Raw genomic sequence first — 11,712 nt, 5'->3', positions numbered from 1 at the left:
TACATGCCTAGGCGCCTGAATCCATGTACCATGATGGATGTGAGTAGTTTGGTGGACCCGCAGGAGGAGGAGGAGGAGGAGGAGAAGTGCATGTGGTTTGTTGGGAGAAAAAAGCATTAAAGGGTTTAGGAGGTGGTGGAGATTCTGGCGATGGTAACAAATATTTGTCGTGTGTCCCACTTTCAAGCAAATTGGGCAATGAGGATGGGAAGTGTTTGGAGGGTGAGGGGAAGATGTTGTAGGTGGTGGTGGCGCATGCCAAGGCTGTGAAGGTTTGTTTTGGTGAGGGGGTCGATATGGAGGTCAAGCATTAGTATTCTGGTTGGGAGGAGAGGCACCAGATGTTCTGTTTTTGGGTTTGTTATGGGAAAGATTGACGAAGTTGGCTTGAAGGGAGCTAAGTGTGTCAACTGAGTTTTGACGGTTCAGGCGAGCATCGTAATGTAGCAGTAAGCTATATGCCTCCTCCGTAGACGGTTTTTCAGGACGAGCTTGAATGGGGTCACATAAGCATTGTAATCCCGACATAAACCATTCAAGAAATAGACCATCTGATCTTTGGAAGAAATGGGCACCTACATAGGCAACATTGTTGCAGAGCCCTCGAAATTTCTGGATGTAGGCGAAGGTAGTGAGACCATCCTTCTTGAGATTTTGTAGTTGTGTTCGAATCTCCAACAGATGGGAAAAGGAAGCTGCATAGTAGAGATGAGTGAGAGCATCCCAGATCTCACAAGCAATCTGGTACCAACAATCTGACCTAGCTGTTGGAAACATTCTAAACAAATGGTACAGGTATGTCAGCCGTTGTTGGTGGTTGGGAGACAGGTGGTGTTTGGGTCGTGCTATTTTCAAAGGCCATATGAGCTGTTATTTCTCTGATACCATAAAAGCAATAAATAATTAATGGGAAAATGTGTTGTATTCCTTGAAAAGGCAAAGAGTGAGTACAATGCTATATATAGCAAAGAGATAAAAGAGACCACAGGGCAGGGCATGAGTTCGATACACAGAGTTGAAAAGAAATACAACTAATACAGAATTAGTTAAAAAAAGTAATATATTAATCATTTGGTTTAACACTTTCCCCAACAAAGATAAGATGCTTAGAAAAAAAAAATTCTACCATTACATTTACAACACACAATTAGTAATTTTTAATCAGGTATTTTTTTTAAAAGGACAATTTTTAATAATGTTGTCAGCCATTGTCAAAAGGTTCCAACAAACCAATTACTTACTTTATGGGCTCAAGGGAACATCAATATGATTATGTTTTTGTTAATCAATTCCTAATAATAAGCCAAGACAAAATAATTCAACTTAATCGGTATGCATTATGTTTAAAGGAAGAGGTTATTAATTGGTGCTCATTTAGAATCATTTCCCATGTTAATGTACATTTACTCGCACGTTCTAAGAAGTTATTGCGAGAATAATCTGCCATCTGATCAGTACAATTTTATAAACTTTAGCAATTAAAGTCTCTAATTTTTGTCAAAATCACCCTTTTTATTTTTTTACTATAGAAATCTATTTAATTATCAAATTAGTGTGACTATTAATCTCTAAATTTTAGTTGTGCATGTCATGTCCTAAACCATAATAAGCAAGATCCGTTATAAAATAGTGCTGTGGTGATATAAGAAAGTTGAAGATAGCAAGGAATAGAACACCAAAAACAAGTGAAATTTATTTCTTTTCATGATTTTCTTTAGTCCTGCAAACACTACAAACGATTGTGGAGCAAGTTCTTTCTTATTATTAAGAACCAAAGACATGAAAAGAAGGCCACACCCTCGGCTCATTGCTTTCTGGTGCCATGCAGATCCCCTGGTTGAACCAAACACTAAATGAGTGAATCCCACCAAGATTGAATTTGCTTCAGTCCCAAATCACTCGGTCCCTTGCTCCAGACATGCAAAACAAAACAACGCATCTAAGAGGAGTTCTTCACAACCCATTCAACCAGAGTAGAAATGCCAAACCCTGTGGCAGTGCGCTTCTTGTCATTCCAAACTGGGCCGGCCATGTCGATGTGCATCCACTGTACTTTTTCATCCACAAACTGCATACATAGCCATATGGTTGAAAGCTTTCAGAATTTCGCACCATACTAACACAAATTCAGTTACAAAAAGATAAGGTGAAAGAAGTTTAAGCTATGAGCGGATTAGCTATAGTCGTAGCAGTGTACATGTTTGGAAAACGAAAGCTTGCTTTTTGTGTTATATTGATAACATAAATGATAATTCAGCTCATAATTTATGTTGCAAATCTAGGTGTTAGCTAGTTCATTCCATATTACCTGTTTCAAGAAGAGAGCTGCAGTAATAGAACCACCTGGACGACCACCAGTATTGACCATATCAGCTATTCCTGATTTCATCGACTCCCAATAACTTTCCTCCATTGGCAATCTCCAAAGTTTCTCCCCACCAGCTTCAGAAGCTGCAACTACCTCCTTAGCCAGGTCATCACTGGGTGTGAAGATACCTAGAAGGAAAAGTTTTACCAAAGAATTCAGCTATCAGGTAATTCAACTTATAATTGATGTTAAATGCAATATCAGATAAGCCTTGTACCGAATCCAGTAACCAAATCAAAATGATTTGCTATGAAGGAACCACATCCATAGAATATAGCTTCTTACAAAAATAAATGCAATGCAAAACTCAGTGAGGTGCATTTATAGCAGATTATGATATACCTGCAATTGATGGTCCAAGAGCAACTACGCAAGCACCAGTTAAAGTTGCCAAATCAACAATCTGTAGAACATATTACTAAGGTGTCAGTACAAGTAACACCCATGTTAAAGATCCAAAAAGTGAGTCCCTTTAAGAAAAAGAAAAGGCACTCATTTTTTCAACATATACAACAGAATGCAACTCAAATTACACAATAGAACTCAGGTGGAGAAAATCAAAACTCATCTTGTTATTAAATAAATAAGCATATGAAAAACCTAAAATACAAAATTCATTATTTGAAATATAATTTGAATTAGTATATGATGTTACAGCGGCTTTTGAAACTACCTAAGAAAAAAGTTTTGATGAATAATACTTTCCACCATCACATATTCCTATCAAAACCGTCATAAGAGCAAACAAACATATGCATGTTACAGATTACAGTACAGAGTTTCAGGACTACCTTGTCAACACCTTGGTTACAAGCATATACCAAAGCATCTGCCAGTGTAAGTCTGCCTTCAGCATCAGTATTATTGACCTGAGGCATAATTGATGCCAGAAAACATTAACATATATAAACTTATACTTGGACAAGGAAACACTAACTTTAGCCAAGTACAAGCAAGAGTAAAGCTCATGGCAAGGAGGGCAGCATAATTCATAATTTTTCTGAAGCATATGAAACAAAAACTTATCATAAAATTCTTCCCGGTCAGTACGCAAACTGACTCGTCTAATAGTCAGTGCAATATACAAAATTCTACCTAATGCCTTAAATGCCCTCATTTTTAGAAACTAAATTTCTGTCATGTATTTTCAGCATATAACAACACAGTTGGTCGATAATGAGACCGCTTTTAAGTAAAAGATGTAAAATCATGAAAGGCAAAGAAATCTTACTTCAATGGTCTTTCCATTTGAGGCTGTCACAACATCCCCAGGTCTCATGCCTGTTCCACTAATCATATTCTCGCAAGCTGCAACAATGAAGTGAACCTGCGAATAGAAGAACAATGGTTTTGAAACAGAATTTGTGAACCATTAAATCCAATCGCTCAAAAATATCAAGAACAAGTTGTGATTATGTCATTAAATATTTAAGATGATAAACACATTCGCTCACCTCTACACCAGGGGGTTTGATTTGACCAATAGCTTTAGCGGCACCTAAGACTGCAGCTGAACCACCCATGTCAAATTTCATGAGCTCAATAGAGCAGCCAGGTCCAGTCTTGATGTTGTAGCCACCACTGAACAGTAAATCAATTAATTAAAAATCACTATCAATTAAGTACAAGTGCAGCAAAACTTTGAATCAGTACAAACTTCTACAAAAAATTCTACCTTTCCCCTTTTTTGTTTCAGAAAAATTTACCTGTCAAAAGTAAGCCCTTTTCCGACTAATGCCAACTTGGCCTTTACAGGTCCACCTGGAGGCTTGTAAGTCAAATGAATAAAATGTGCGGGATTTGCTGAGGCAGCAGCAACAGCCAAGTAGGAACCCATTTTCAATTCTTTACATTGCTCTACATCCAGTATTTTTGCAGATAGAACATCACTGTAGGCCGCAGCAATCTTCGAGGCCTCTTGGGCAAGCACTCCTAAGGAATAGTAATAATCATAGGATCAACAATACTAATTATTAGATTAAGTAAAAATAATGAGAAGATGCAACAACTATGAACCATAAAATCTTATTGCTGTAAGATTCAAAATAAATTTAGATGTTATATTCAAAATAAAATACTACATGACTAATAAAAACTAGTAGCAAGCACAATTGGCAGCACTCATACTTACCAGGTGTGAGTACATTGGCCGGTGAATTCACAAGCTCTTTCCCAAAAATTATTCCAGAAGAAACATCTTCAGCATATTTGAGCTTCTTCTCTAACTCGGGACCGCTTCCAAGACCAAGAATGTCCACAGATTTAAGGTTCGATTTCTTCGACTCTGATCGGTACCTAGTATCATCATGGGACCCCAATACAGTTCCTACAACAAAATTAAGCCATCGCACTGCGTTAAATAACAATTATCTATAATTAAAGTACAACATTAAGCCATGCCACAAAGTTTAACACCAAAATATCTATATCAAATCCACATAAGTAAGTACCAGATACAATCGCTGAAGCTGTGGTAAGTTTAGATTCAGCAGAAAGACTCTCAGAGGAAGCAAGCACTATAGCAACATCACTTGCTTGAGCAGCTTTGGCTGCGGCAGCAACAGCCTCACCGAGACCCCGGAAGGCCGCTGTAGTTGAAGCAGACTGTCCAAGCCCGATCAAACCGACCCTCTTTGAGCCAAGACCAGGAAGTCTAACAACCGTTGACTGGCCAGCCTTTCCAGTGAAATCCTCCTCAGAGGAAACTTCAGCCAATAGACCACCCAAGTGAGAATCTAGCTTCTTCAATATGGGGTTCTCAAACTTGCTGTTCTCATCTTTTGTGAAGTCCTTTTCTGTTACCCCAACAGCAAGTATGTCTCCCTTCCATTCTGTCACGTCGATCTCTTTCGCAGCAAAGGAGATCTTCACAGAAAATTTCACAAACAGTTAATGGAAAATTCGAATATTTACTAAAACGTAACATATAGAAAAAATGATACAGAAATGAAACCCAAAATCATTGAATAACATCGACCCAATTTTTTTCTTTTTTTTTTTAAAAAAAAGCTCAGGATTCAAGATGAGAAATGAGAACCCATTTTGCAAAAATATAAGGGTTTATACAAAAAAAAAACTAAGATCATCCCAAGTGAGCCACAACACAGCAAAAAAATTGTCATTAAAGAACTTTCCCCTACAGAAACCAAGTATAGTAAATTGATGATCCACAAACTTTCCCCTACAGAAAATCCTCCGAAACTGTCATTAAAGAACAGCAAAAGTGGATTATGGAGTTCGAAGGCGAAAGAGAAGACCTTTGGGGATTCAATGGGAGAAGGCTGAGTGAGGCCAAGAGTGGCCCTAGCAATGGTGTGAGCCATGAGCTTTCCTCTGCGACAACCCAAGGGTGTAACTGCAAAAGAAATTCTAAGACTAGGAGCAGAACGCAATTTGGTTAAAAAAGAGGTAGAAGATGGAGAAGAAGAAGCAGCGACAGTGAATAACGTAGAAGCCAAGGACACAACAATGGCTACCATCGTTTGAGTGTGGGAGTCTCTATCTATTTATAATGAACCTCAATGGCCTTCACCTGTCAAAAGATAAAGCCTCCTCTCTCATTTTATTTATTTCTTTATTTTTGCTTTGCTTGTTTGGGCCTTGATTTGGGCTTGGTCTTAAATGATACTAGAGTATCAGGCTTATGACATCATTAGTAATCGAATCAAATAATCAATCGTGGAAATTAGATCCTTACCTTTTAAATAATCTGACTTAATATTTACTTATTATTTTTAACTCTTATTTTAGTACTCAAATTTTCAATTAATGTACTCATTATATCTCTTTAATTATATTTTTTTTTTTCTCCTTAAATACGCTACAATTAGAATGCATTTTTAATTTAATTATAATATGACAAATATAATACATATTACAACAATATTTAAAATTATGTGCTCAAATAAAAATAATTTAGGAAGTCTAATAATAAATAAAGTTCAACTAAATATATTTAGTATTTAATTTTAATTAACTATTCTTAAAACTGAGTATGGGTAAACTTTTCCCATCAGTTTACATCTCCGGCATCTTATTATTTTCTTTTAGAAAAAGAAATAAAAAATGGCCGGCAACTTATTCTTATCCCTTGTGCATCGGTACGAGTATTATTTTTGGAATATTTAAAAGGCAATCAATTAATATCTTAAGATTTTGGTTGTTTTTGGAAAACACCTTATTAGGAATGCTTGGATATTTATATTATTTAATATTATTCATATATATATAATGTTCAAATTCAAATATCCTAAGAAGTAGTTACTATTAGAATTTGTACGTAATTATAATATAGCTATAATAAAGTTGACCAAATTATAAACATATATGTAGAATATACATATACTTAAAATAGTATATTATGTACAGATTTTAATAATTACTTTTCCTTATAATGTGAGAAAGTTGTTTATATTTGCAATAAATATGGCTATCAATTTTTTTCACATGTACAAACTCTACAAAAATATTATTAGAACTCGCATTAGAATAGCTTTCATAAGTTGCAACACTTGGTTCTTATTTTCTTAATAACATAAACTAATGGATTAGACTTTATTAAAAGTCCAACCACATAAAATCATTTGCTTTTTTTAGCAATAAAATCATTTATCTTTCGTTTTACACAAATAACTTAATTGTTCTTTATATTTTTGGTTCACAAAAATCTCCATCAACAAATGACTCAAATTTCATAAGGTGGTAAGAAAAGATCAAGTTTCCCCATGCCAATCTTAAGATTTTCTACATCTTGGAATTACTCTCCTCAAGTAGTGTTTACAAGAAAGAAGAGAGAAGAAGATGAACTATCCTATAAGGTCACATCCTTAATGTTCTTTTAGATAAGCTTTAGGATCTCTACACAAGTACAAAGTCAACTAAAGAAATATGGGTTGCATTGGATAATAAATACAAGATTGACGAAGAAGGCACTAAGTAATTTTTAATTTCTCAATATTTTGATTTTAATTTATTTGATGAGAAACCTTTGTTACCATAAATTCATAAGGTGTAAGAACTTCTAAGCATTTTTTTAATATTGTGAATATTGCGAATTTTTTGGACGCTCTATCTCTAAGCTCTGAGTGTTGAGTCTCGCCTTCAAGGAGTGAGTTTAGTGGTTTTTCATCGACACTGAGCCTGTCGCCTGCTCTGCTCATGGAGGACATAATGGATTAGTGGAATCGTCTTACAATAACAGAGGAAGAGGAAGAAGTCATTGGCATGGCTGAAAATGTGGTGACGAAGGGACGCGATGTGGTTCGAAAAGGTTTGTTGGGAAACTTCTCCTTAACAAGTCGTTTAATAGGGGTGCTTTTAGAGAAACAATGAATGATTTATGGGATCCTACGGGCAGACTAGAGATTCAGGAAATTGAGAAGAACACTTTCCAATGCATTTTTTAGAATGATTGGGATAGAGACTCAGTTTTGGAGCGCAAACCATGGAATTTTAACAAGGGCTTGCTTGTGTTAAAGTCGTAAGAGGAATCATCGGATATGGGTTAGGATGATTACTCCTTTACTAGTTTTTGGGTTCTTGCACAACCTTCCCCTACTTGGGAGTGTTGGTAACTGGTTTACCATATGCGCAGCAAGAAGCACGGGGTGGTGGGCCCAGAGATTTAAAAAAAATATTTAAACAATCTTTAAATAACTGATCCGTTGACATTTAAAACATTATTCATAGAGAAAGAAAAATATGAGGATTTACTAGTTGTAGAACAATCAAGAATTGTCGTTATCTTTTAGTACCTCCAACGAACATCCAATCCAAAGCAACCTCTTGAATACTCAAACCAAGATCTTCCAAAAAGTATCTCTACACCTCAAGATGTGTGTGGGCACGTAGAGTAATGGTGGGAAAATTTTTTATTCACAAAATATACTCAACTCATGAGATCTTGGAATATTAGCTCTGAGACAGTTTTTAGGGATAGAGAATAATAATACGATATATTTTTCTCTCTATGAAAAGCTTAGAATGTTCTCTCTATTAAGCATATTTTGAAATTATTTTCATTTGATAAATTTATAAAAGAATTAATTAAATTCAAAATTCATATTATAAACTAATTATTAAATAAATAAAAGATACCTAAGATAGTATTTCAAATCGAGGATGTGTTATTTAAAAATATATAAATTTGATGACTTATCTTATCAGATTAATTCAAGAATAAATATCATTTCAAATTCAAATCTAATTTGAATTATCACAAATATATCTTCACATTATTTAAATAAATAAAACTAATTAATTCAAAATTAATTATCTTAATTATTTAAATAGTCATTTTTTAAAATGCCATTTTATTTAAAAAAATAAAATTTGAAAATTATATTAATTAATTTGTCTCAATTACATATTTGACTCTGAAGAACAAATTTCTTCCAAATATGTCATTTTCTTGATTTTTCCCAATTTCAACTCTCACCTTGAAAAGTATTAATAGAGACATTTCGAGGACCAATGAACCTATAATTTCAAGATCCAATAAATTTATATTATTATTTAAAACTTTTTAATATAATGTTAGCAATATAATATTTTGAACAATGTTTTATGAAATAAATAATTAAAATGAATTTTTGCATATAGTGTTTGTTTATTATTATTATTAGAATAATATTATATGAATATCAGAAAATTCTCAAATTCGTTATTGTTTGTGACTACAATCTTGTATTGGTACGAGATGATTAAGATTATAGGGAACGAATTTAAACAGTTCGCAGTAAAACAAAGTTATGTGGAATCTTTGGATTAAATATTGTAAGTACGGTTCACTAGTATTATGAATACATGTTCTAGATCCGGATTACTGATGTAGTAGGACATCTTAGTAGAAGTACTTTGTATAAAGTGGTTATATATGAACGGGACCCGATATGCTATTAATAATTATTAATACCATTTACTTTATAAGTATTAATTAAACATATCAATAAGATTATTATATACAAATCGATCTTAATCCTGAAGTTATTATGAACTCATGTTTATGTCATATGAGTTCTTTTATTCACTCGTTATGGTTTGTAGAATGATCAAGCTGAAAACTTTTGTTTTGGGAACTCATTGATGTAAATGGTTGGGGACATAATATACAGATATGAAATCTATACCTTTCCAGGAGTAATTGAATAATAGTTCTCTTAAGGGTTGACTTTTGGAACTGAAAGGTTATTGAGCTCAAATTCATAAATCAATTTATGAATTAACCTCCACTAGTAAGTTAATGCTACTTAAGGAAACAAGATATACTTAAAGAGGTTAAACGGTAATTAATCCATACTTTAATTATGAACCATTAATAGATGATTGAATTGTATGTAGTGATTAAATCGATGGACACCTTTTATATATTTAAAAGTACTCAATAAATAAATGTTTATAATTACAATAATGTAATCTCATATTTTTTAGTGGAATAATATTGAGATTAATAAATTAAGGTTACTATATTAAAGAGTTTTAATTAATAATCTAAATTTATTGGAGCTTTAAATTATAGGTCCATAGGTCTCTGAGATGGCTCTATCAACATTATTCATGGTAAGAGTTGAAATTGGGAAAAATCAGGAAAATAACATATTTTGAAGAAATTTGTTCTTCAGGATCAAATATGTAATTAAGATAAATTAATTAATTTTTAAAATTAATAAATTAATTAATTATATTTTCAAAAATTATTTTGGTATTTTAAAAAATAACATATAAATAATTAAGATAATTAATTTTGAATTAATTAGCTTTATTTATTTAAATAATGCGAAAAAGATATTTCTGATAATTCAAATTGGATTTGAATATGAAATGATATTTATTATTTAATTAAAATGATACATAAGATATCAGGTTAGATATTTTTAAATAAATAATTATTAAATAATAATTAAAAGAAAATGTTTGTAACACATCCTTGAAATTAGGGATGTGTTACACGCCAACTACAGTGCATGGCGTGTAACAAGGTCCAACAAAGGGTCTTGGATATTTCTTTTAATTATTTAATAATTGATTTATAATTTGAATTTTGAATTTTTGAATTTTGAATTTAAAAATTTAATTAATTCTTTTATAAATTTATCAGATGGAAATAGTTTCATAAGTTTTTTGACAGAAAGAAAATAGATTGTATTATTTTTCTCTATCCTTGAAAAATGTCTCAGACCTAATATTCCAAGATCTCATGTGTTGAGAATATCTTGTAAATCATAAATTTTCCCTACCATTACTTTACGTGCCCACACATGTCTTGAGGTGTAGAGATACATCTTAGAAGAACTTGGTCTAAGTATTTTGAAGAATTGTTTTGGATTGGATGTTCGTTGGAGATACAAAAAGGTAGCAAGGATTCTTAATAATTCTTCAAATGGTAAATCCTCATTGTACGTCCTGGTAATCCAGCCCGGGTCTTTTAGGTAGCTCGAGTACAGCTGGCTAGCCAAGAACAGTACTAGATGATCCACGAGTTCATATTTCCTCTGCGAAGGCAGTGCGACTCCCCAATTAAATAACACGAGCTGATAAATACGAAGCAATAAGACACGTGCTGGAGGCACATATGAAGCACAGCGTCCGAGATGCGAACTAGCGCTATGTTCAGGTCGGGGTACGCTAGAGATCTTCCATTTCCAGGGACCTTTATAAACCTGGATACGTTATATATAAACGTGCGTGATCAGACATCACATGTTCGTTTATCCCCGAATTCTCGAACATGTAACATAAACGTGCATGATCAGACATCACATGTTCGATTATTCCAGATGACCCATGATCAGACATCTCATTTCCAGGGACCTTTATAAACCTGGATACGTTATATATAAACGTGCGTGATCAGACATCACATGTTCGTTTATCCCCGAATTCTCGAACATGTAACATAAACGTGCATGATCAGACATCACATGTTTGATTATGCTAGATGACCCATGATCAGTTTTTCCTAATGATTAGACCATACCTTAATATAAATTGTAATATTCATCATTAGTGCAAGGCAGGTCACAGGAGGGATTTAGATTCACGTGATGGCCCCAACGCCTACCCATGACTTGTTTTTCTATAAATACCAAGATCTTGGATAGGGTAAGGGGTTGGGTTTTTTCTCTGTAATGCAAATACTCTGTCAAAATATAGAGAGATATACAGTAATAATACAAACTCGTGGACTAGGGGGATTTTAACATCCGAACAACGTAAAAAGGAACGAGTGTTCTTTTGATTTCGTTTCTAGCATTTCTAAGTGTCATTTTCCTTATTACGGTTTATCATTAAGCACTAATATATCCCAGCTAATTACGTAATACACTATTGGCAAAAAACCGCGTCAA

At 33.5% G+C, this 11,712-nt stretch overlaps 1 protein-coding gene across 1 annotated transcript; it reads right to left on the bottom strand.

Moving 5' to 3' along the window:
• Nucleotides 1-1,668: 1,668 nt before the first annotated feature.
• LOC133782955 (leucine aminopeptidase 1-like) lies at nucleotides 1,669-5,895 on the bottom strand. Its single transcript, XM_062222443.1, has 10 exons — nucleotides 5,626-5,895; nucleotides 4,819-5,233; nucleotides 4,500-4,694; nucleotides 4,075-4,300; nucleotides 3,823-3,949; nucleotides 3,600-3,695; nucleotides 3,160-3,237; nucleotides 2,711-2,771; nucleotides 2,309-2,496; nucleotides 1,669-2,068 (listed from the first exon to the last, which is right to left on the bottom strand). The coding sequence occupies exons 1-10, from the start codon at nucleotides 5,845-5,847 to the stop codon at nucleotides 1,940-1,942; spliced, it is 1,737 nt and encodes a 578-aa protein (XP_062078427.1). The 5' UTR covers nucleotides 5,848-5,895; the 3' UTR covers nucleotides 1,669-1,939.
• Between the last annotated feature and the right edge of the window lie 5,817 nt (nucleotides 5,896-11,712).

The sequence above is a fragment of the Humulus lupulus genome, chromosome 6 (assembly GCF_963169125.1).
Source record: "Humulus lupulus chromosome 6, drHumLupu1.1, whole genome shotgun sequence".
Classification (NCBI taxonomy): Eukaryota; Viridiplantae; Streptophyta; class Magnoliopsida; order Rosales; family Cannabaceae; genus Humulus; species Humulus lupulus.
Note: the sequence above shows the minus strand (reverse complement) of the source record. Positions and strands in the feature narration are given on the sequence as shown.